This window comes from Pseudopodoces humilis, chromosome 6 (genome assembly GCF_049639895.1).
Source record: "Pseudopodoces humilis isolate 2021_Gansu_Grassland_sample_001 chromosome 6, ASM4963989v1, whole genome shotgun sequence".
NCBI lineage: Eukaryota > Metazoa > Chordata > Aves > Passeriformes > Paridae > Pseudopodoces > Pseudopodoces humilis.
In genome coordinates, this window is record NC_142205.1 from 36,115,824 (window position 1) to 36,140,888 (window position 25,065).

At 41.8% G+C, this 25,065-nt stretch overlaps 1 protein-coding gene and 1 long non-coding RNA gene across 3 annotated transcripts in view; one reads left to right on the forward strand and one right to left on the reverse strand.

Annotated features, from left to right (window-relative positions):
* The window catches only part of GALNT7 (polypeptide N-acetylgalactosaminyltransferase 7), a 70,397-nt gene extending 68,663 nt beyond the window's left edge, over positions 1-1,734 (reverse strand). For both annotated transcript variants that reach the window (XM_005517624.2, XM_014263220.2), the window contains exon 1: positions 1,579-1,734. In XM_005517624.2, the coding sequence (XP_005517681.1) occupies positions 1,579-1,704 (126 nt within the window). In that variant the 5' untranslated portion in view covers positions 1,705-1,734. The remainder of the gene's footprint in view (positions 1-1,578) is intronic.
* LOC148184148 (uncharacterized) overlaps positions 794-25,065 on the forward strand; it is a 74,437-nt gene continuing 50,165 nt past the window's right edge. Inside the window, exon 1 of the long non-coding RNA XR_015772669.1 lies at positions 794-994. This is a non-coding gene — a long non-coding RNA (uncharacterized LOC148184148). The remainder of the gene's footprint in view (positions 995-25,065) is intronic.

Below are 25,065 nucleotides of genomic sequence, written 5' to 3' on the forward strand. Positions count from 1 at the left end.
ACTGATACAGCACAAGCATACCAGGGCTACAGTACTTCAGTGGTCACCCCAGAACAAGCATCTGAAGAGGGTCACTGCCCTACAGAGCAATGCAACAACATTTTTGTTCCCTGAGATTGTCACTTTGAATGTCTGTTCATAGTCCTTTCCTGAGCAGGACAAGTAACTTGACCGATTTTGATGCAAAATGTCTACTGCCTGACATATTCTTTGGAGGTATACAAATAAATTCCTGAAGATTTTTCCACACAGAAAATCCCACTTTGTGTCTAGAAGAACAGATTACAGAAATTTCACCACTTAATAAACTGCTTATCTTCAAAAAAACCGCTATGGCCTATTATCTCAGCAGTAACTGCCAAGATACAGCAAACTGTAACAGCTTCAGAAGACAGAGCATCTGCTGAAGGAGTCCAAAGTAATTTCCAGTTTTCAAAAACAAGAGTTCTGTCAACTCACTTGCCTTACACAATTTTCCAAAGCAGCCCACTAGAGAGGACCAAGATCATTAGTGAACACATAATAAAAGATCCTTCTTTAAGATAATCACTGGAAAATTTTATGACTTTACCGAGATTATTTTAATCTTGGCTAATCTTACTTCAAGCAGATCTCCTTAAGTCCAGTTATGTTCCTGAGCTCTAAAACATCTGGTGAAAACGGAAGAATTACTTTGACTCCTTCTAAGACCCTGGTGTCAAAGGGTCAGATTATTTTCACCTGACTAATACAAGGCCATGGCAAGGCTTATACTGCAGATTTGTCCGTCTGACCGCCTGAAGCATTTCTGGAAGTTAGCTGAAGCGCTGCCCACCTCGCATATCACCTGTGCTCCCACCCTTTCGGCATGGGAGACCTGCACCACCAGCTGGGCAAATCCAGCGCCTTTTGGCTTTCCGTGCTCTGCTCTTAAATTACCCGATCTGCTGCTTCTCCTCGGCCAAACCTTCCCTTCGGTCACTAAAGCGTCGGGAAGCCGATCCGCTGCAGCTAGGTGAGTTGGCGAGGGAACACCTGCACCCTTTGTTGAAGCTCTGGGGGACCTTTGCAGGACACTTACGCAGGGAGCACCGGCGCGGCAATTTAGGGATGGAAAACCCCCAAAGGGAAGACGATCCCACGCGTTTCGGGTGCCCGGGGCACGGGCGGCGGTGAGGTCCCGGGGAGGGCAGGCCCCCGGCGGGACGCTGCCCGCAGCACCGCGCCGGTGGCGGATAGCGGCGGCGCGCTCCCGGCGGGCGGGGGGGCTGCGGCGGCCCCGAGCCGGGCGGGGCGGCGCGGACCGGACCTCGGCCGGGCTCGGCCGCCCGGGCACCCTCGGAACACGGCGCCCCCGGGCCCCGCCGCGGGCAGCCCCAGGACGCGCCGCCGCCCGGGCAGGGACGCCGGCTCCGGGGGCCGGATGGGGCCGGCCCCGCCGCTCCGCGCTCCCCTCTCGGGCCTGCAAGGCTCCGCAGGCCGCAGCCCGGGCAGCCGCCCCCCGCCCGCCCGCAGCCGCCTCCGGTCACATCCCGGGCGGCGGCCCCGCCACCCGCTCCGTCGCGCCCGCCCCGGCGCCCGGCGCGGCCGCGCACTCACCCGCGTCCGTCCCGGGAGATCCGGCTCTTCGGCGCGGGGCGACAGCGAGGACCAGAGCAGCAGCAGCCCCAAGAAGCTGCCCGCCAGCAGCACGGCGCGCAGCAGGAAGCCCAGCTTCAGCCGCATCCTCCCGCCCGCCCTCTGCCTCCCGCCGCCGCGCACGCAGCGCCCGGCCCCGCGCCCCGGCCGCCTCCCCCCCCCCGCGGCACCGCCCGGCACGGCCCCCCCGCCCCCGCGCCTCCCCCGGCCGCCGCTGCTCTCCGGCAGCCGCCCGCCTGCGGAGGCTGTCCTCTCGCCGCCGCCGCACGTACAAACTTTCTTTCTTTTTTTTTTTTTTTTTTTTTTCCTTCCTTCCCCCCTCTTTTTTTCTGCCTCCCCCGCGCCGCCCCGGTAGGCTGCGGGCTGTTCGCTTGCCTCCCCGCCGGGCGCAGCGGCCGGGGTGATGCGGAGCAGGAAGTGGCCGCCGCGGGAGCCGCGGTTCCACGTGGCCGCCCCGCACCGGGGCGGGAGCGCCTCGCCCCGGGCCGCCGCTCGCTCCTGCCCCCGCCCCGGGCGTGCCCTCCGTGCACCTGCTCCGCCCGGAGCGCGGCCAGCAGCCCTCCGGGAAAACGGGGAGCGGTAGGACAGCTCCACTGGGGTTTGAGATTTCCCAGTTGGGTGGGCAGCGCTGCTCGGGCACCGACTTGTAAGGTGCAAACATTTAACTTCAGGGGTTGTCATACGGGCGTAGGTTAACGCAGGCCCATTAATTGTTGTGTGCAGCCTGGGCAGAGTAGAACTGGAAAGTCAACAGATTTTTCTTGGGGATAGCCGATTAAGTACAAGATTACAGAGATGCTATCAGCCCCACAGCTTGTGTGCTACTTTGTTACTAATTTTCTGCACTAAAAGGCATCCTATTTCCTCCTTTGAAAGAATGTCACACGTGCAACGCACACACACACACACACACACACAGAAAACCTGATAATGTAATCTCTCCAAAAACCAGACTGATGCAAAAACAGTATTTCCAATGTAATACTACTTTAGTCTTTTCTGTGTATTCAGTATTGTACCCTTGTTCTGATGTTTTTCTGTTCTATTTCTTATGTGCACTGGGAAGGTATCAGATCCATGAATTTTAACATTAACGTTCAATGATAAGGACTGAAGAAATGAAACAGGATATTACACCTTGAACAGGATAACTTTGGAGGAAAAAAACGCCTACACCTGAGTGACCTTTGTAGTTGGACACACCTAGACACAAAAGTCTTTGTTTATTCATATAACTCGTGCTATAGCACTGCGTGATGTCTTTTTTTTTCTTTTTCTTCCCCATTCTGTAAGATCAAGGTATGAGATGTAAACAAATGCAGTGTTTAAGGCATGAGCAACAGCTCTAATTCTTACAAGTGTTTGCACAGCCCTGTGACTTCCACAGGAGCACAGAACTGCTTTCCCCAAAGTCCCCTCCCTGTCTGCAGTTGCAGCAACCACACAAATACCTCAACACAAAGATTTAGGTGACAGTTTTCAGGTAGCTAACAACACCTGCGCAGGGCTGGGAGGGACAGTTAGGGGTTTTTTTGATGGGAAACACACAGAGTTGAGGTGCCCAGCTCTGAACAGATCCCCATGCTTGCTGAGCTCAGAAGGAAAAGGCAAGTTGGGGCTGTAAACTGTAAAGGTCAGTAGGCTGTCAAAGAAGTATAGAAGCATCTCCCCAGCTCTTCCTTCATTCCTTAGGGAGACTTTATTGCAGTAAACAGTGCTCTTTCCTCATGTTGTTTCATTCTTCATTTTTGGCATCCCTTTTTAATGTCCTATGCTGTTGCTCTCAGCACACTCATGAAAAGTGAGAAAAAAATATTACTTATAGCACTGCGTGGAGGGTACAGCCATGAGATGATACTGCTGCTGGTGATACTGCTCTGCTGCTGCTCCTCAGAGCTGAGAGGGGTGGGGACAGAGCCCGCTGCGTGCAAGTTGATATGATGAGAGCTTACATTTGTAAGGCTGCCTGCCAAAACTGGATTTGGGTTTGAGGATTTTTTTTTATATGGAGGTACAGGTTCTGCATGAAGCCATAGAAAAAGGTAAACCATGCCTCTGTGATTTCATAGAAAGCTACATCCTTGGAAGATGATCAAGAGCTTTGTTGTTTTGGTTTGTGATACCCGAAGTCTCGCTGTCAGTGAACTCCCCATTAGCTATCCTAGGACAATGGCTTCTGTACCAGGAATTTTAAAGCCCCCTGTGTTTTATCCCGAAAGAGAAGTAGCTGATGCCCCTTGGAGGCAGTACGGGCCAGTGGACAGAGTGTTCATGCCAGCCAGCCCCTCTCTCTGCCGGAACCACCAATGACAACAGATTGGAGAAGGTGTCATGTTTCTGTTTGACCATTATACCTGCCTGCCCTCATTCCTCAACAGCGAGCATCATCTACCTTTTTTTCTTCTCGCGCACAGGTCATGCAGTCTGACTCCAGAAGTATTAGGTTAATACTGACCTTTAAAGCTACTGAAGTAGCTTTATTTCAGTTGTATTCTCATTAAGGATGTGCTGAAGTTTCAAATTCTGCACTTACAGTTCCTCCTATCTAGTAAAGTGCCTAAGAAGACCTACAGAACATATTTTCTCTCTTGTTGAATTTGTATCAGCTAAGACAAAAAAATTAAAATTAAATTTGGCTTTGGATTGCCTCCAATTCTATTCAAAATTCTCTATTCAAAACCACTTTTCAAAGTCTTTTACAACCTGGAGAGAAAAAGAAGCAGGGTTAAACACAGGCTTTAGTTTCACTCAGGTACAAAATGTAAGTAAATATAAATTTATATATAAAAATATAAGTAGATATAAAAGTAAAATAAATACATAATATATAAATATATATAAACCATGATGTTTTTACTATACAGGCAGTATTAAAACAAACCACAATTCTGTTATTAGGGAATTAATCAGTTTCTGTTAGATTGATGTTGAGTCATTCAAATATTTCAAACAGGCTGGCAACTGTCACAATGTTTGTATCTGTATGTGGACATCTACTGCTTGTCACACAGAAATCATATGTTCACTTCTCCATGTATGACTCCAAATAAATATGCAATGGCATTTAACTCATTACAAAGCCTTGCTGCTCTTGAACCAGAGACCTATGGTGACCTGGAGGTGAGGTATCCGATTACCAATCCCCTAAGCCATGCAGTTGCCGTGTAGATGGGGATTTGGGGGATGGTGTCTGGAGCAGGGTCACTAACCAGTGTCAAAACCTCACGGAGTTGCTTGCATGGGAGGAGTGTCTGGATGTGGATCTACCCCTTAACTCTTGTCCTGAGTATCTGACCACAAATACCACTTTGTTCAGAATGCAAAGTCTGAAAGGAAATTCCTACAGACTTTTGTACCTCTCAAGGTGAAAGTCACATTTTACAAAGCTCCATAAGCTGCTGTAAAGGCTTCACTCTACATAAAACCTCACATTTTGCTCATTTGAGGGTTTTCTTCTTTTTCTTCTACATAAAATCTGCAGTTCAGAGACCAAATTTTATTTCTACTTAGTGCAGAGAGCACAAAACACAACAGGGTTGTTTTTTTTTTGTCATGTAAATAGGTTTGAAATTAAATCTTTGAAATTAGCAACGGTGTGCTGGTTTTGGCTGGGGTAGAGTTTATCTTCATAGTAGCTGGTATGGGGCTACATTTTGGTTTTGGGCTGGAAAGGACAATACCAGGATGTTTTGGTTGTTGTTGCGCAGGGTTTGCCCAGAATCAAGGCCTTTTGTGCTCCTTACCCTATCTCTCCAGACAGGAGGCTGAGGGTATGCAAGGAACTGGGAGAGGACAGGGCTGCCTGCCACTGATCAAAGGGATATTCCAGAGCATATGGCATCATGCTCAGGATAGAAAGCTGGGGAAAGAAGGAGGAAGGGAGAGGGACATTTGGAGTGATGTGTTTTGCCTTCCCTAGTCACCATTAGGTGCGATGGAGCCCCGCTTTCCTGGAGATGGCTGAACACCTGCCTACCCATAGGAAGGGGTGAACGAGTTCCTTTTTTTGCTTTGCTTGTGTGCATGGCTATTCCTTTACTTATTTAAATGTCTTTATCTCAACCCAAAAGTATTCCCACTTTTACCCTTCCAGCTCTCGCCTACATCCTGCTGAGGGTGAGTGCGTGAGAGGTGGTGTGGTGCCTAGTTGCCAGCTGGGGTTAAACCGTGACAAATGGATTTGAGACCTCAAACAGTTACATTTCCCTTGGATGTTTCCAGATATAACTACCAGCACATCATTAAGTGTAGTATTTCTCTACATGATACACTCTGGGGTTTACGTAACGGCAAACTTGGTCATGCTTTGATTAAAGGAAGTGTTGGAAAGTGCCAGCTGGCAGAAAGTTGCCTTCCTGAACAGTACACACTCAACACAAGCAGCACCAATCAAACTTTCCAGCTTCATATAATCTCTTTTCCTATCCTGACCTTCCATTTAGATGGTCATCTCTGAATAAAGCCTTTGCTGCTTTCTGCACTGTTACTTTGGATCTGAGGTGAAGCCATTGACACTTATGAAAAGCTCCTGCAGTGTCTTAGCCCTACAGCAGATTTACTAGTACTGCATATCAGAGTCCTGGGGTGTCCTGGTGGAACCCAAGACACACCTTCTCTAGTTTTCATCTAAGAAGGTAGGAGCTCAACGTGTGGCTGAAGATGCCTGGCCAGGTCTCCCTCACTTTAAGTTAAACGCATACTCCCTTCTGACAGCATTCCCAGCATTTAAGGATTTGAAGAGAGATTTTGGATTAAGAAGGTGGTCACTGCTAGGAATAATCCAAAGGGCACAGTTTGGCATACATTATGATGAATATTAAGTTATGCCCTAAATATTTACAATGTATGTATATTTAACCTCAGAGCTGACAAAAAGGAACTAAAGTACAGGATTTTAAATTCGTCTTAATTTCTGAGATTGTTTTAAAAGTACTTTAATCAAATAAGTGCCTCTAGGGACTACTTAATATATGCTTTTGCAACTTAGACTATGATTGCTAAATCTTCACTGTTTTGTGTTCATGATCTCCAGTCTTTAGTACCATTCTTCCTGTAATTCCCAATTATCCTTCTCTTTTTTAAGCCGGCAGTTTAGCCATGCATGTCCTACCAAAAATTATCCCTCTTTATTTCAGCATTTGAATAGATGCTTTCGGCAGAGTGCTGTTCGCCTCCTTTGCTTTTCCTGTCACTTTTATGAAGAATGTGTTATGAAGTTCCTGTCATTACACTTAGCCCCCATACTCCTGTCATGCCTACTTAGTCTGTTTTATTCCTGCAGTCTCACCTCTAGCTCCTCTTCTCTTTTCCCACACAGCAACAGTAAGCACGCTCATTATTTTGCACTGGTCTGGATTCTACCAGTGTCTAGAAGATTGGAATATAAAATGATTTTTTTTCCAGCTACCCTTTCTGATAATGAGTACCAGTCAATGTTTATGAACTATGTTGTATTATTAATACTGCTTTTGTCTAAAAAAATTAACTTCTTTTGCACCTACAAGTCCTCAAAATATCCACACTGATGAATGTTGACAATCCTTGACAGATTTAGAACTCATTAAAATAGTGGATGGGATGGTCTGTTACGTGGGCGTTTCATTTAAGTATGAGAAGAATTGGAATGATTCTGAGCACGGTGTTGCCATTTAAAAAGTAAAATATATGTTTTTAATCACTTTTCAAAGAAACTCTCACCTGTATTTTGAGTCAGACAAAAGTATGAGTAGTCATATACGTAGACCAGTCTCAGGTCTGGAAAATTTCCTTTTCCAAGGTGCCATACTTCTGAGCATTTCAAACAGAAATTAACTTGCATCATTTCCTGAATCTAGGGCAGAGAAAATTGAAATAGGTTGCTGCAATTTCTGTTATGCTGAAAAAGTGAATGCTGTAAACACCCACAATTTCAGATGCTGAGTTATTTTCCAAAAGACTTTTCAACTATTGTAAATTAGTGGAGTTAATTTGATGAAATTGTCAGTCTGAACAAGAACCACAATGCCTTTGAGAGAAAAAATTGAAAATTTTACAACTGTAAATTAATTAGATTTCTGTATTTCTTAGGAATTTTGTTATTTAGTGATAAACTGTTGACAGTTTAGCAAATAACCGGCAACTTGAGTATTATAAATTCAGTATCATTTATCAGCTATAAATGTTCAGTGAGTCTGACACAATTCTTCTCAGGATGTATTCTGCCATGTTCAAAATTAAACAAAACCTAACTGCTGAAGATATGAAGCATTTGTAAAGCATTAGAAAAGTTAAATAAAGCAAACGTGTCAAATCTGCACAAGATAAAGCCTTAGGAAGTTTCACAGACAAATAAAAAAAGAGACTCAAAATTGGTTACATGGAAAAGTGTGGATGTACAACACTGACTAGATGCTAAAACCAGGATATGTTTTTGTTCCTTAGCTTAGTCACCATTTCAGAAAAAGTGGCCTGACTCATTTTACATAAATGCATAAAAGGTCCATGAATAATTACTGGAAAAGACCAGCCCAATAGATAGATTTATACACTGAATAACATTGCAGCGTTCTGCCAGACTGATTTTCACACTGGGGTCCTGGGGAATGGGAATGCTGTTTGCAACAGAGAATGATAGCAAGACTACTGCTGTTAGCCATATAAAGGATGTGGTATATATCACAAATTGGTAACTGGAAGTTAAGGTTCTTAGCAGCAGTGAATCACAAAAGCATTTCTAGGCAGCTCCAAGCTTTCTAAATTCTTTCCAGATTTCAAAAACAGTAAGTCCAATGTTATTGGTAGTTGGAAACAAACACCACAATGCTGAGCAGCCTCTTTTCTTAGGAAACTGCCATTTGGAGAGAAATTCTCCAACAGTAGATTATTTCTATTATGTATTGTCTGACACCAAGTTGTATCGATTAGTAATTCAATGAGATGATTCCTTTATAAATGGCATGTTTTGTGGGAATTGCAGGCAATAGCAGCTGTTGTATCATAACACTGCACACATTCAAGTCTTCTACTAAATATAATCATAATGAAATAGATTTCATAGGGCCTTTAGTGCACCATGTAGATGCAGAATTCTCTGGTAGTTCCCCTTTTCTCAGGTCCAAAGCTACAGACAGATATCCTTACTTGGTACAAATTAAATGACTTCTAGCTTTTATTGCTTTAGCTCCCCTATTAATATAGTTAATGATTTCAATTTTTTTTTTTAGTATGCTTTCCATCTTTTTCCCAAACTGAGAGCTCAACAACAACAACCCAAAAAAACCCCAAACAAACAAGAAAACAAAAAAAACCCAAAAAACAAACAAACCCCCCAAAAAACAAACAAAAAAAAAACTCCCCCAAAAAAACAAAAACCCCAAAAATCCAAAAAAAACCCAACTCACCAAAAAAAACCCAAACCCAACCAATTAAAGGGAAAAAATTATTAGACATGTCAAAAAGATATTGAAATGAAAGTGAAGTATTGTAATAAAGTCATCATCTTGGCAAGCCGAACTCCACTGCTTTACAGTCACCCATGACAAGTAAGTGTGATAATGGCAGGATCTCATCCATCTTCAAATACTGCAGGTTTCCAGATCTCTCACCCCTCTTTTTCTAATATATAACAGTTTGTGCTGGTTTTGGCTGAGGTAGAGTTAATTTTCATCACAGTGGCTGGCATGGGGCTGTGTTTTGGATTTGTGCTGAGCACAGGGTTGATAATGTGGGGATGTTTTGGTTATTGCTGAGCAGGGCTTGCACAGAGCCAAGGCCTTTTCTAGTTTCTGTTCTGCCAGGCTGGAGGGGAGACTGAGGGTGCATGGGAGGCTGGGAGGAGACACAGCCAGGACAGGTGACCCAAACTGACCCCCAAGACCATGTGCCATCATGCTCAGTAGGTAAAGCGGGAAGAGGGATAAAGAGAGGATACATTTGGAGTGATATTGTTCATCTTCCTAAGTCACTGTTACATCTGATGGGATCCTGGAGATGGCTGAACACCTGCCTGCCCATGAGAAGCAGTGTATGCTTGGTGTGCTTTGCTTGTGTGCTTGGCTTTTGCTTTCCCCCTCAAATTGTTATCTTTTTATTATTTTGTCCGTGAGTTCTCTGGCTTTTACTGTTCTGATTCTCTCCCTGATCCCGCTGGTGGGGAAGTGAGTGAGCAGCTGTGTGGGGCTTGGCTGCTGGCTGGGGTGAATCCATGACAAACTGCAATGATTTAAAAACTAGTTGGCTGAGTAGTTGAATTAAAAACTTTTATAAATTCCCACATGTGTGCAATTAGCAAGAAGCAGATCTCTAGACTGTACTTCTATTTTTACTCTGGCTTAACTAGATCTTTGTTCTGAGTAGTGTGATTAAATCAGGGATATCCTTTAGGTTTAGATAGAGTTTACAGAATAAGTGGGAAAAGGTTGATGTACAGTTTTGTCCCTAAAAAAAAGGTCACTTGTTTCAATTTGAAAAGCATATTTACAGAGCAGAAGACTAATCCAATTAACATTACTTCAAATTAAACTGAAGAATCAATGATTTACTCTTATTCCCTGATTCTTATTCACTTATTCACTTATTCTTATATTATTATTGCCTTATTCACTGATCCTTTGAGTAGTGAAAGCTGCTCCTGTAAACCTTAGCCCTAAGTGAAGTTTATTTAATTCCTGATTTACTATCAACAACTCTGACTTTTGTATATATCCCAAAATGAACACATTGTCTGTGTAATTAATTGTTTTTTCTTTTTTCCTGCAAATGGTGCTTTGGGACAAAGCAGACATGATAGGAAAACCTCATATTCAATTAAAGCATGATGATTTACAGCAGGACTTTTGTAGATTGTTGTCTAACTGCTTGAAAAACCTGGAAGACTTCTTACTAACCTCCAGGATACAGGAAGTGAACATGTCTTCAAAACATTTTAGATTTAAATAAGCAGACTTATAATATGACTGAAAATGAGTGTAACAATTTGCCTCTCTTTCAGGTTTATATCCAGTCTCTCCAAACTTGCCCTGCCAAGTCTTTGGTGTCAGGGCTGATTAGAAGAAAGTCGGAGATAGAGGCACTCTTCCTCCCAACATTTAGGTCAGCTCTGATACTGCCTCATGTGTATCTAGGCCACGTCTAATTAATCCCAGAATATTCCATCACTGCTGGATTATCTCTGTCAACTTCTCCCTCAGAAACCTGGCAGCAAAGATTTTACCTTAGGTGAAGATTTTCCCTATTCTAAAGGCAACTGGGAGTGTTTTTTTTCATTGTTTAACTACATAATGTTTATGCAACAACTTACAGAGCCCTTAGGATCTGAAGTATTTAGTAGAGGTGAATAGCTTCACATGAAATTACTGGAACATTGCCAGATTTAAACACAGCCAAGATTTCACCCCCAATTGTTTTAAGGATGAAATTTACCAGCCCTCTCATCTCCAAGTTTGATGCTGCTATGCAAAAGAATCACATAAGTTTTATTTCTCTAAGCCAAATGTGAATATGAAGTGCTTAATCTAACTGAAATCAGAAAAGACAAAAGATCTAAAAAGCACAATAAAAATTCCACCTAAAAGCCTACTGGAGATTAGCAAAAGTTAAGGAACTAAATTGTATATTTGCACTTTAAACTGCAGCCTGCAGTCTGCCATTGTCATTATTAGAATTACATAAACAGTTTGCAAAGACACGTAACTGCTCCAGGAGGTGCTTAAATCAAGAAAGCCAGCACTGTGGAGCAGTGGATATTCAACTGGTAGCTGCTGAAAAATAACCCAGAGCACTTACTGACACTGCATCCGTGTCCTGTGTATCACAATAGTGAAGCACAGAATCACAGCACTAAAACCAGACCATTAATTAGCAATGCAAAATTTATATGCAGTTATGCATGGTGCTGGCTGTCTGAATCAGTACCACATTTGTATACCGAGGGTGAAATATCGTGACTTTTGGGATCAATGCTCTGTAAACATGCATTCATCTGTGCAAAAAGCCAGTGAATTTTTTCTTATTCCTGATGATAAAGACAATACATGACAAGACAATTTACTACTTGCAGAGCAAGAGATACCTGTTATTGGAGACCTATTAATATGCACTCTAAAACACAGGCAAAGAACAGCCCAGGCATTTTTGCAGTGGGTGAGGTATGTTTTTTAACTCCACCCTCCACTTCTCAAATTATGTCCTTGCAATCTCCTTTAGCTAAATATCAAAAGTATTTTCACTGCATTTTGTACAGGATTGTTGTCAAAACCTTCCTTTAAATGCTTCTACTGATACCTTCAGAGTTATTTAATGCTAAAAATGTAAATAAGATGCAATAATTTGTCACATACTCATTCTCTTTTCCTATGTAAGTTGATTACTAAAGCAGGAAATGCTATTCATAAATGCTCATGACTAACACACTAAAAACCCATATAGCAAAACTTTTTTTTTTTTTTTAACGTCACTAGAAAAACAGTCAATTCAGTATCAGGCACAAGTTTTGCCTGAGTTAAGATTTACCTGCCCTCCAGATGTGCAGTTGTGGGTCACTGACATACTTAGCATATGTATTTGAGAAGTCATGTTTTATTTCATATTAGAATAGGAAGGCAGATTTTCTGAGATGTAAGGTGACTGCACCTGCAGCAAAAGTACAATAGGTGTATTGCAATCCATAGCCAATGCAGTGAAAGTGCCAAATCCTGCTGTCTTGCATTTAATGTCTTAGCATGAACACACAGATAGATAAAAAAACACTGTCACTTTGACAAGTGAAAAATGCACACCGGCTGGTGATATGCTATTAAAAACACTCCAGCTTAGTGTAAGCCCTCACAATTCATATTTGTCTTCCACCAAGTTCCCCTACTATGATATTGGACTTCACCAGAGGAGAAGGACTCATCTTTTTTGTCATGGCCCACATTTCTGGCTGTAGCTAAGAGTCCTTTAAGCATATGTGGCTCTGCCTGAATTTTGGTCATGCAGCTCAATTCAGAGCAGAAGGATGAACTATGTTTCTACTGGTATTTTTAACTGTGATAACCTTCCTGAAGCTATGCATTAAGTAAGATGCCAAAATAAGCTTGATGGTGTGGGACAGTACCATTATTAAGAGATTATAGCATCTTTGTCTTTTTGCTTTGGAGATTTACCCCTTCTTGCACTTCATCACTCAGTTCAAACTCTGTACAAATTGTGCTTTGGTGGTGATAGCAACATGAAGACCCAAAAATACTGTCTAATCTTGTAATTCCCCATCACGTACAATGCCCACTAGGCTACTAAATTTTTGCCATCTTTTCTGTGACCAGTATCTCAAACTCATCAGCCTTAAGTAGCAGAGCAAAAGTTACAGTTATAAGAGTTAGCTATAGTCCTCATCAGAGCATCTTGATGAGAGAGAGAAAGGTGTGTTATTTGTCTGGATTCTACAGGCTTTAAACTTGGAATGCTATTGCTCTGTATGAAGCAGAAAAACATGAAGTTGTTATTCAAAAAGTGCATCAGTCATCTTCATTTAAAAATGCCCTACATTCAAGAATGTGGATTTTAGACTCAGCTAGGCATAATTTTCCTTGTAACACCTACAGAAGTTAATTAAACTTTGCAATCCAGAAAGAGATGGACTATTAGCTTAGACAAGAATGATAAATAACTTGCACTCTGAGAGAGTAAGTACATATAGTACATGTAAAATGCATGTTATTATTTTAAAAAGAGCTTTTAAGTTTTTATGAGCGCCTACATGACTTGCATTGTTGTTGAAAAATTAAAACAGTTCACTGTATGCCTTGAATGCTAGAAATTGGTTCATATCATAATAGCGTCCTCTCTAACCATTCAAAGTTTTCACCCAGTTCTTCCTTTCCCTTTACTGCCCTTTTGTTAGTCTGTCATTCTTTCTACTCCCTCAAAAAAATAAATAAATATTGTTTTATATATTATGAATTCCTCATTAGGCTCCTAATACCAGGGTTCCAGTTTCCTGGTCAATTATCTGGGTACAGTTAGATGATTCTGTCCATTCAATTATGCACAATAATCACCAGTAGGAAGACACATGTTTCACCGTGCACCATGGTGCATGGAAAGCACCAGCAATAGCATCAGCATTTACACTTGTTATACAGACTAAGATAAAGCCAGACCTTTCTAAAGCCGGAGTCACAGCCTTCTCCCTGCTACTTGCAGGTGTAGGAGGAGCTTCTCACAGTGACCAAACTTGTCTCCAGAACTTTGGGTGATACCAGGCTGTCACTGATGAAACCTGAGACCTGGTATAAAACACAAACAACAGGCAGAGTCACTCAGCAAATGGATGTCATGGTTCAAGAGCTTCTGACAGTCAAAGTCCTTCACAAATACCTGCACCCTGCCTAAGTTTATGACTTTGATGTTCCCCAGCTCTGCGTAACAGCACATGTCTTCATTACAACAGTCCTTGTATTGTGCACCAAAACCTGAGCTCTAGAGAAGTGGCAGAAATCAAGCTAACTTGATTTCTGTTCTAATCTTCATTGCTACATCTTCACATAGTAGTCTTAACATACCCTACTTTCCACCAAGTCCAAGCTCAGGGGTTCTGGGGATGAGCATCCTGATGAGCTGTGAACAAAGCTAAAAAAAAAGATAGAGCTTCTCTTTTCTTTTGACATAATAAAGGCCTGGTGTCCATTGTTGGTTACTTCAGATCTGAAGTGCTGTCCTGTCCAACTTCTAAAATAAAGTTAAAGAACATCATTATGTAAATTGATCTGTCCATAAATCCTTAGCAGAAGCATCTGCTTTTCTTCATTCTCTTGTGATGTTGTGTTTCAAATTCAATACATTATTTTATGTATCCTGCTGACAATGTTTATTTTTAAGAGCATGAAACTCTCAGTGCTCATCTATTCTTCCTGAATGCTGACGGTGCTCTGAACACTGCACTGGCTCTCTGAAGCATGAGAAATGAAACAGTCATATTAGAAATGGTCCTGCTTAACATCAGGACAGAGATTACCTTGCCTTCTTGTTTTGAAATTTCAGTATGCAAAATGCAAAAAGATCCTAGGAGCTCTGCAGGCTTAGCAAGGACTACAAAGTTTGGGTACTGTTATGCTGCCCTGGTTCAGCTCTTTCATTCTCTTCCTCTGTTGTCTTTTTGCTTGGTACGCTGTCTGTTGTGTATCCTTTTCCTGTGTTTGCTCAATTGCCTTGCGCTCGCCAGTCCATGCTGTTATTAGAGCACCTACAGGATGGGGCATGTATTTGCAGTCTCTTACTCCTGGAAGAAGTTGAGATCTCAGGCAAGCACACACATGCACACAACAACCTACTTATCCAGGATTTCAGTATGTTTTCTATAGATACAAAAATCCCGCAGGGATTTCAAAAGGTGTATCTGCACTAATTAAAATCCGAATAATTTGCATGCCAGAGCTTTACTCGTCACCTCAAATTGCCCTCATCCACCCCAGTTTTAGCATTCATATCATCCTGCTTTGTTGTGGAGACATTTGAAAATGAGTTTCAAGCTCACAATCCATCTCTAAAGCAGTAATGAATCCTGTGACAATTTTTGTTTTCAATAAACCAGCTTGCATGGCAAGTCACAGCTTTTATTCCTGTTAAGTTTCTTAATTCTGTAAGACTCCTGAGGCTGGAATACCTGCAGCTGTTCAGGACCATTGACTAGGTATTTAATCTCTGAGTGTATAAGAAACTTTTGTGCATCAAATTCTGCATAATGCTTTTTTTGGGTAGTATTTTAATAAGCTTTCATCACTGTTTTGCCCAATTATTCTTAAGGTCCACAGGCTATATGCTGAGTATGTATAAATCATGCAGCTCAAGATACTTCGAAGAAACTGTATTCATTTGTCCCAGGATTTGGCTTCTTCCAGTTTTACCATGCTTTTCTTTAACTAATCTTGTGAATGCCTTAACCACATCCACTTCCTACTGTACTCCTCTCAATCCCTTTCAATTACCTCCTTCACTTACAACATCCCCTCCCCCAATTATTTCCTTGTAAATCCTTTTAAATCCTAATTTTTCTTCTTCTTTTTTTTTTTTTTTTTTTTTAATTAGCTAATTGTTAGAAGCATTTGTAACTCTTTTAAATTGTACTTCTGAAAGCATTGTGGTATGTTGACTCTAAGGGCTAAAGTTTCTAAGCAGCTTTCAGAATAATGAGATTTGTGGGCATGACTCCCTTGCACTGCTATAAAGATTTACTCTTTAGTGTTTAAAGAGTTCCAAAAAATCAGGTTTTTTGTGCTGCTGGCTTGTAAACACCATGCTTGGAGCATGGATCCTTTACGGCAGAGTTATCTTTTTCTTTTTCAAATTACTTATTTCGCTTGAAGAGCTTGTGAACATCGACCCTTAACTTTATAACCCAAGGGTGTGTCATCCTTAGCAGCAGCTGATATATGCTGTAGTTTTTGTCCAATTTGCCTCCACTCTGCACTTAGCATTTGTGTGCATAAAATATTTGCACTACAAATTTCTTTAACAGGCAAGTCATTCTCTTTCTTTGCCTGACCACATTTCCACTGATAAGTGGCAGAAACTTGTAGATACCTTATGGAAAGTCTCAGTCCGATCAAAAACGGTAGACTCAACGGGCCACACTTCTCAAGTTAGCAATGCCCAAAAAGTTAATCTAAAATGTTTGGGTTTTGCAGACAATTGTTCCTGACATTTCATAGTCCATTATGCGCTCTACTGTTATTTCCCATCAGGTTGCATGACAAGTAAGCCTTCCTCACATGTAACTATTGCCTGCAGTACACCTGAGCTGCTGATTTGGGCCGGGTTTGCTGGGTCTAACCTCAGATACCTCTGTTTGCCTTTGCAGTGCTGCTGTAGCACAGGTATATCAGCGTGCCAAACGGGGTGAGGTGGCTTCACTGATTGCACCGGCTGGTGCTCGAGTATTTGCACTGCCTGAGGCCAGCCCGGCACTCCTCCACCACACCTGCTGCTGTGTGTGCCCTCCCTGCGTGCTGGGGGACATTTGTCAACCTGAAATCCAACTTCCTGATGCAATCCAGGATGCAGCCACGTATTACTGCTTTTTTTTCTTCCTTCACCTCCCCTGGGACAATGAAACCACATCTCATCCTGCTGTTTTCTTCTGAGCTAGTCAAAGCTTGGAAGCCTCTTGCATACCAAAAATGCATATTGTGCTACTGCTTCCTCAAGATATCACCAGATTTTGAGTGCCACGGTTTTGCCCCATCGGCAGCTTTTTGGTTAGCTGATACCATTAATCATGAGCTATGGGAAACATAATTACCAAGAATTGGAGAATAAGAATGCTATGCAAGTCTCCTGGAAGGGAGGGAAGGAGAAAAAAAAAAAAAAGCAGCTATCTAGTACATGTATAGGTTTTCACACATGGCCTCATTTGCCTTCCACTTTCCTCAGGAATTATGCGATAGTCATTTTACGATGGCCCTGTTATCATAAAGTTATACATATGCCTAAGTAATTTGATAACCGTGGTACTAAGGCTTATGCTGTGTCTGTCATGCTGCCCAAAGCTGCATAAGTATATTGACTTTTCCATAATTAAAATAGCAATACCCATTCACTGGAATTAATTGTTTGCTGAAGAAAAACATAACCAGAACTGTTAGCTACGGATTTTCACAGACCCTGGAAAATGTTAAGGTTACAAGAATAACATGCATAGACATGAAAAGCTGAAAGACAGGTAGAAAGGTAAAGAATTGAAAAAGAGTTAAAAACTGTTGAGTATTTCCACACATTAAAGTGTTTAGAAGGCTTCATTTTTATCTATTCTTTACACCAGCTATGCTTTTATACTTATTTATTAAAGCCTTTACATCTTAGTAATACTACTGTCACACCAAGCATTTGTAGGTATATTAAAGTGTTTTCATTTTGAAGAAAAAAAGCCTCCTGCATTCAGAATCACCTACTTGCTTAGCATGCACTGGGAGTAGAGAAGGTTGCAGTACTGAGGATGTGTCTGCATCCTCAATACACATTCCCATTTATCACCTTTTAGCTTCTCCCCTTTAAATACTGAGGCTTTGGGGAGGGGTGTGGTGGTGGCATTTTTTTTTTTTTTTTTACTTCATTTTGCTGCCCGGTGATGTGACTTGGCATGCCTGCTTTAGGGGAGGCAAAGGAAAGGCGATTGGAGTAGGGCTTTTTTGTTCCTTGGCCAGCACAATGTCTCAGGTCAGTGAGCCAAGCTGCCTTTGCTGCTGTGCATTCACCTTCTACCCTGTATTAACCCCTGCAGCTTTAATACACCTTTTCCTAGAGAAAAAAATGTTTTTCTTCCCAACATATTTGTTGGCAGATATAGTATTGTCAGGTTTAAGGAAGCATTGCAGAAATGCTTTAAGCATGGGAGAGTGAATTCCTGCAATCACATACAGCCTTAAGCATGAAAGGGTGCATCAAGAATCGTAATGCTTTAAAAAGCTTTCCACTCAGAAGGTGATCTTGCCTGGATCTGCTAAATTGATCCAACGGTTCCTACAACTCCAGGATGTCACAAGGGGTGGAACCAAGTTGTGTCTGAGAACCCCAGATCTGGTTACTGTAACCAGCACTCCCAACAGCAGCGTGCTGTGTTTTATATCTGCTCTGCCAAGTGCTGGACTGGGACAGTGCAGAAAAGAAGCCAAAGGCAAGATATTGTCTCCTTTTTGTACCAGCTCTTGCAACTCTGGGGCTTTTTCCACAAGGCCTCAGTCCTTACAGCCTTGTAAATACACACTAGCTGTGACAAACCACTGAAGAAAAACACAATCTTCCCATCCTTGCTCCCCAAGCACCCTCCAATCCCCCCTAAAACCATGCAGAATGCTTAAATAGCCCTAAAGGAAATAAAAACACATTAAAAATATGTTTTATGAGATAAACTGGAAATTTTGTGTGCTCACCATTGGCAAACTATTTTGTCTTTTCAGCTCCAGACTTGTGCCTCTTTCTCTTTGAGGATAAAGGGTTTCCCAGGGTTTCTAAAGGACTCCGGTGACCTTTTCTGGACTCAGCTGGCTTTTTCAGCAGGCAGCACTTCTGTTGCCATGGCAGTGGGAGCCAGGGCCCCAGCTCTAGTCAAAAGGGCTGGGGGATTTCTTCTGAGGCATCATTGCCACAAGTAATAGAGCAATTAAGTGAGGATATATAGATGCTGCCTGGGTTATCTGACATGGCCTGTATTTTGCTACAGATAGGTAGCTAAGGCATTTATGGAGCAAATTACTCCTTTGTGAATTTTGTCATGCAAAGGGTCCACTTTGGGACCACTTCTATACTTAACTTCACTGTGGCCTGAGAACATGTGCTTCAAAGCAGTGAGCAGTGGTGTACTCTGTAAGGGGAGCATAGCAGCTCCATCTTTTTGGGGAGAAGCCAAGTGCCAATAGGCATTCTCCTTGTAAACCATATTTCCTTAAGAACTAGCAGACTTCTTGCCCCCTCCACATGAGCAGCTGCTGTTCACAGTCAGAGTCACGAACCATACAGCACTGCAGAGCCACACAATTTTCACTGGGGTTTGGCTTTGCAGATGGAACATCTCCACACAAGTAAGCTCGTATTTGACCCTTGCACCCAGCTGTCACCATTACAATCAATAAAGCTTAGAGAGAGGCCTGCAATCCAGTTTGTGACCAGATGCACGCTAATGACAGCAGTACAAAATTCCCTTGTGCTAGTTCACTCAGCTTGCAAGATACAGAAGGACCAAGAGTCTGCCCCAGGGGTATGCAGTGACTGGGCTCTTCCTAGCCCTTCTTTGCTCCCTGCTGATATCTCCCCTCACTTCTCCATAATCTTTGGAAAAATAGGTGCTCTGTGCAAGTATTTTTTGATTCTTTTTTCCTCTTCAGTCAACTGATGAGATCATATCTTGGGTTTCCTGGTGTTGGGTTTGTTGGTTTTTTTCAAGAAAACCAGAGAAAAGAGAGGGACCAAGATCCATTCTCAGTGAAAACTTTCTTCTTTGGTGAATGTTAGCAAATGGTGTAAGATTGCTAAACTAACAAAGAGGTTAGGTTTTGTACATTGCTTAAATATACTTATTTATACTTATGAGCTTATGCTGTTTCTCCCCAGAAAAGCAAATAAAGACTACCTATCTATTTAAAAAAAAAAATCTAAAAAAAATCCACAAGAAGCTAAACACACCTTACATGTCACATGCTATGAAAACTCAGATCTAAATCACTACTGCTTTTCACAGAATACAAATTCAAAGATGCCAGACAAGGTCTAATCCTTTTACTTACAGAAAACTGCTTGGCACACAAATAAAAAAACCTTAGTTAAAAAAAAAATGTAATCTTTAAATGCATACATAAACTGCTGTTAAATAGTCTGTAAATTGCTGCTCTTCTGGGCAGAGTAAATATTTTGTGATACACTGTTGTCTCTTCATCTGAAATGCAAACTGTTTTCTTTATTACTGATATAATAACACTTTTTTAAAAGATGAGCTGCAATATTTGCATATGTCACCACTGTGCTCAGATACCAAGTAAAGAATATTCCAGTAGGCAAATAATAGAAAAATACTTAGCTCCCCTTCTTCAAACATGTGCTTTAGAAGGGGATTGTTTTGTTTGATGGAAGCTCTCAGGGGAACTGGAAACACAGACCTTATTCATGACTAGATTTCCCTTAATTTCATCACATATGCATTGACAAGACTGTTCTGAGAATCACCACAGCTCCAGCCTTTAGGTGTAAGCTAGCTGAAGATTATCTCAGTAATGGGTCAGGTGAAGATCTAATGCAAGAAAAAGATTTTTTTTTCTCATGAAACAGAGGTTCAGCAATATTCCCTATACCAAAAGTAGCTAGTACACAGGACATGTTCTTGCTTTTCATTCACTGGAAATTAGGATGTGGCAGCTCCTAAACCAACATAGGCATTTCCTAACAGAAAAGCTGTGTCTCACCTCCATCCCCTCCCACAAGCTGCAGTCTTAGAAAGAATTAAATAGACAGTTTTTGCTCTCAGGTCTACAACCCCAAATGACTTAATAAACTCCCTTCTGATACTGACACTTGACTTGCCAATATCAAGAAGTTTAATCACTGACCTGATTTTTGGTTGGTGTGGTCTCATGTCAGTTGTGTGTCCCAGTCCTTGAAGAGTCAGGGTGATACCATCTTAAAGAGCCAGAAATGCAGGTTTCTTGTCATGAACATGGAGAAGGCTCAGCTGGTCACTAAGGAGGAGGTACAAACAAGACCTCAAGTGAAACAGCTGAAAAAACCCCAACCCTGAGCACATACTTGTAAAGGGTTTACATAAATCTTTGACATGGTCTATTGCTAAATGGGACTGATGAGGAGCTGTCAGTTCCTGACCCTGATTGCAGTCTCCTGTGCTGATGGTACCAGCATAGACCCTTCCTGGGTCACCTAAAGTATGTGGGGTGGCCTAAGGAGGCACTTCAGGGGGATGTCCAATGATGACTGGCTTCCTGTCTCCACTGGAGTTCTGGGAATCACTGAGGAGATGACAATAACCAAGTAATCCAGACAAAGTGCACATCATCTCCTCTAGTTGAGGCAGTAGCTATAGAGCCATCCTCTGTGGCAAAGGGCTGTGAGGAATTAGTTTGCAGGTGCTACTACCGGGTTTAGTCCCCCACAGTTGCCCTTTCTGAAGCCTTCTCACTTAGGACACACTATCCTTATCAGATTACTTCCCCCTGCCAAAAGAAAAGTTTGCCCTGGCATTTCCTTAAAGTAGAAGCTTATCAATTCTAAATTGGAAGGCATGAAATAAAACAGTGGTGAATGTCACTCAAGAATCACTTAGGCAGAAGGAAAAAAACACTATTAACTCCTGTGTTTTTTCCTCTTAAAAGCAAAAAATAAAAAGGAGTTAATTAGAGCAATCATCCAAATGCAAACATGCCACCAGACACCCTCTTCTGCATCTACTCACCAAAGCTTCCCGCTGAAGAAGTCACTACAATTTCCCTTCAAAAATCAGAGGGTAGATACTGGTGCTGACCAGGAATGCAGACATATCTCCTTCCCACCTGGCTGTGGCAGCACCTCAAAGGAATTCCCATTGTGCAGACAGGCAACACTCCTCCAACCGGTGCAGGGAATTACCAGTCAGAGAAGCAGGGATGTAAGCACCACCAGTGAGCAGACAATGTTCACAGCTATTGCCCAAGCTGGTGGTGCACAGGCATTTAATGGTGGGAATTCAAGGGCAGCTGCCCCATGCAACACCTAAGGTGGAGCTGTGTCTGTTGGCTGAGATCTTGTCACTGAACTCCTCTGTCAGAGAGCTCTGCTACCTCTGCAAGAAGCTGCCCAAGGAGCAGGACCACAAAGTGCTCTCACTCTTCCCCATCCACAGACACTGCAGAGGAAGGAGGGAGGCCAGGAGGTAGGAGCCAGGCTTGGATTCTCTCCTTGACTAGCAGGAATACATGGCAGCATCTCAGCCTGGAAGTAAGAGTCAAAGTAGACACTCACCCAATCTCCCTGTCCCTCTTCCCAAGCTGAGAAGCTGCATTTGGAGTTGATAATCATGCTCCAGTAACTGTAGTGTAACTCTCGTCTCTCACATGCTTGCAACCAGGGACAGGACATTCATTCCAATGCAAGATGCAGTTCTTTCTCTTCTCCCTGCAACAAGTCTTATTACTCTCCTAATACACACGTACCTGCAAGAGCTCTTTAAAGCTTTTTCCTTGGAGGTTTGCACCTGATGTTATCAAAGGTAATTAGATAATTGACACACAATTCACAGAAGGCTCTCTGGTTTCTTTATACATGGTATTTTCCTTGGGCTGTGAACTTTAAATGATGCAAATGGGATTGTTTAACAGCTTTTAACTTTAGGCTATATTAAAACTAATGCCTAATTGATCTTAATGTATCTAAACCACTTTATTGTTCTTTTAGCAATAATTCTGCTTTGTTCCTAGTTGCTCCCTTTCCAAGGGTTGTGCCTGTAATGTTAATGACTCCAGTCTGTTTAGGGACTTGATAGAAGTTTTTGTTATTTGTCATAGCCCCATGACTGACAATTTGTTTTGCTGTTATAATCACCGTTTCAGGAGGAAGATATTTACCAAGATTTGTTCAATAGAACTGCCTGTAAGAAATTAGTCCCAAACAGTTTAAGAGGAAAGGTTAGGTAGAAAATCACAATTTTTTTCCCTGATTGGGCTGTCTTCAGTTTGTATTTGACTACAGTATCCTTTTAGCTCTCTAGTCAAGGAAGAGTCACATTTTCAATGCATGCTTATGGTTCTTTTAGTTTTGCTAGTTTTGATGCTCAGAGATCCTTGGAAGAAATGTTCATTTTAACTGCTCCCTCAGAAACAAATAAAAATTAGATTGTGTCCACTTAAATCTTACCACAACTCTGCCATATGCAGTAAATGTCAGGGATGGATTTAATCAATGATTTCCAACTAGAAGGTTTTAGGATAGATGTACAGCACTGATGAACTGATGTGTATGGGTATGCATAAAATTAAGTTATAGCACTTAAAGAGGCACAAATTTTTTAAAAAAGAAAAATAATTCATTTCATGGTAAATAATAATCAACTATTTCTTAGTTTTTGAAGATGATTGATTGAATAATACTATTCTTCTATATGACTCTTAAACTTCTGCAGTTAATCCTCTTTATGAAGATGTATTTTATGTCTTTATCAGTTGTAGGTAGAAGAAAGACAAGTGGTGCTGGGAATTTCTAGGGATTTTTTTGTTGTTGCTTTTTTTTTTTTTTTGGTGTGGAAGTGGGACAAATAAATCTTGACTTATATGTCTTTTTACTGGAATCAAGCCCTCACAAACTTTTTCAATGCTTCCTAACTTGTCACTTGAGGACTATTATGTGTATACAACTGTTCTGTCCTCACTCCTTTATTTCTCTTATTTAGGTGGCCATTCAAAACACGATTTATAGTATTGCCAGAGCTAACAGTGCTCTTTGTTAAGGGAGAGGACTTTGTTTTCTCTTTCTGTTGATATTACATGGTTGGCACGGCTGGAGCTGTGGGAATGGCAGCAGCAATATGGCCCTGGGTAGCCCTGCAGCTGGTTGAGCTTGTCCAGTTCTTCACCCACTCGACACAGCAGGTTATTTTAGCAGTGGGAAATGTACAACAAACTGAAAAAATTATGCTGTAGCTTCTGAGAGGTATTTATTAATTCAGATCATGGTAATTTTTTGAAACTGCTGTTTAGCAATCTTTTACTTTGCGTAATACATCCAAATATAAAATAGGACAGGTGTACAATTTTTATTCCATAGTTCAGGTTCTTAATTACAGTCCAGAAATTTACAGGCACGTGCTCTCTGCAAATCCTTTAAGCATGTCCTGAAAACATTATTGTAATGCATCAGTAAGTTGGTCAGTTTCTACAGCTGTTGTTTAATACCATCTAAGCCAACTATCTCAGACTAGTCAGCACAGAAGTGTATGTTTTAATTTTACTTATTATAATGTATATATTACTAATTGTAGTCTATTGTATAATACTTTAAATGCACACACCTGAAAATATTTTCCCCATTTTTTAGAGAGCTATATTTCCTAAATTACAATAACCAAATATTTTGACCTTGTTTCACAGAAAGTTAGACAACTCTGCCTTCCTTGTTGATTGATCTCTACTAGCTGCCTATCAGCCCAGCTCATTACTGGCTATCTTGCCTACTGGCATTGGACAGGGATTACACAAAGTTGTCTCCAGTTCTTCTTGGCCCTTTATATATAGTTTATAATAGTTGAATTGCCAGGAAATATTTTCTCCTGAACGTTGTTTAACAGCAAGTGAAGGCTGTAATTCCAGACTCTCGGAAAAGTGAGAGAAATGGATATTTTGCAGGATACCTGCAGGAAAGTGTGTTTATTCACAGAGATGCCTGGAAAACACTCTGACCGTCAGAAAGACTAGCTGATAAGTAGAAGCACCTCAGAGGCTCAGAAGGGACCATGTATTTCTATTTTGTTACCTAGCACTTGTTAACAATATATGTGTGTGCGTGTAGGTGTGTGTGTGTGTGTTTGTGTGGGCTGGACTGCTGTGAGGTGTTGAGAGGTATCAATGAACCACATTACCTGGAGAGCTGGACAGTATCAAGCTACTTCAATCAATGGAGTCTGAGGTGGAAAACTGCAGGTCAGGCCAAAGTTGGAAGGAATGTACACCTTGCCAGGATAACACCAGTGCAGAACAATCTCCAACCCCAAAGAACAGGTTTGTATGGCCATGCTGCTATGTTTTTTGTATGAAAAACTCCCAGCAGAGGCCTGATGCATCACTATCCTTCCAGGTATAGATTACCATGATATGCTTTGATGTAGAGCAGTAGCTGCAACTTGGAGGCTTATGACAGGAACAAAGGAAAACAAACTTCAGAATCATAGAATCATAGAGTGGTTTGGGTTGGAAGTGACCTAAAAAATATTCTCATTCCAACTCCTCTGCTGTGGTTAGGGACTTGTCT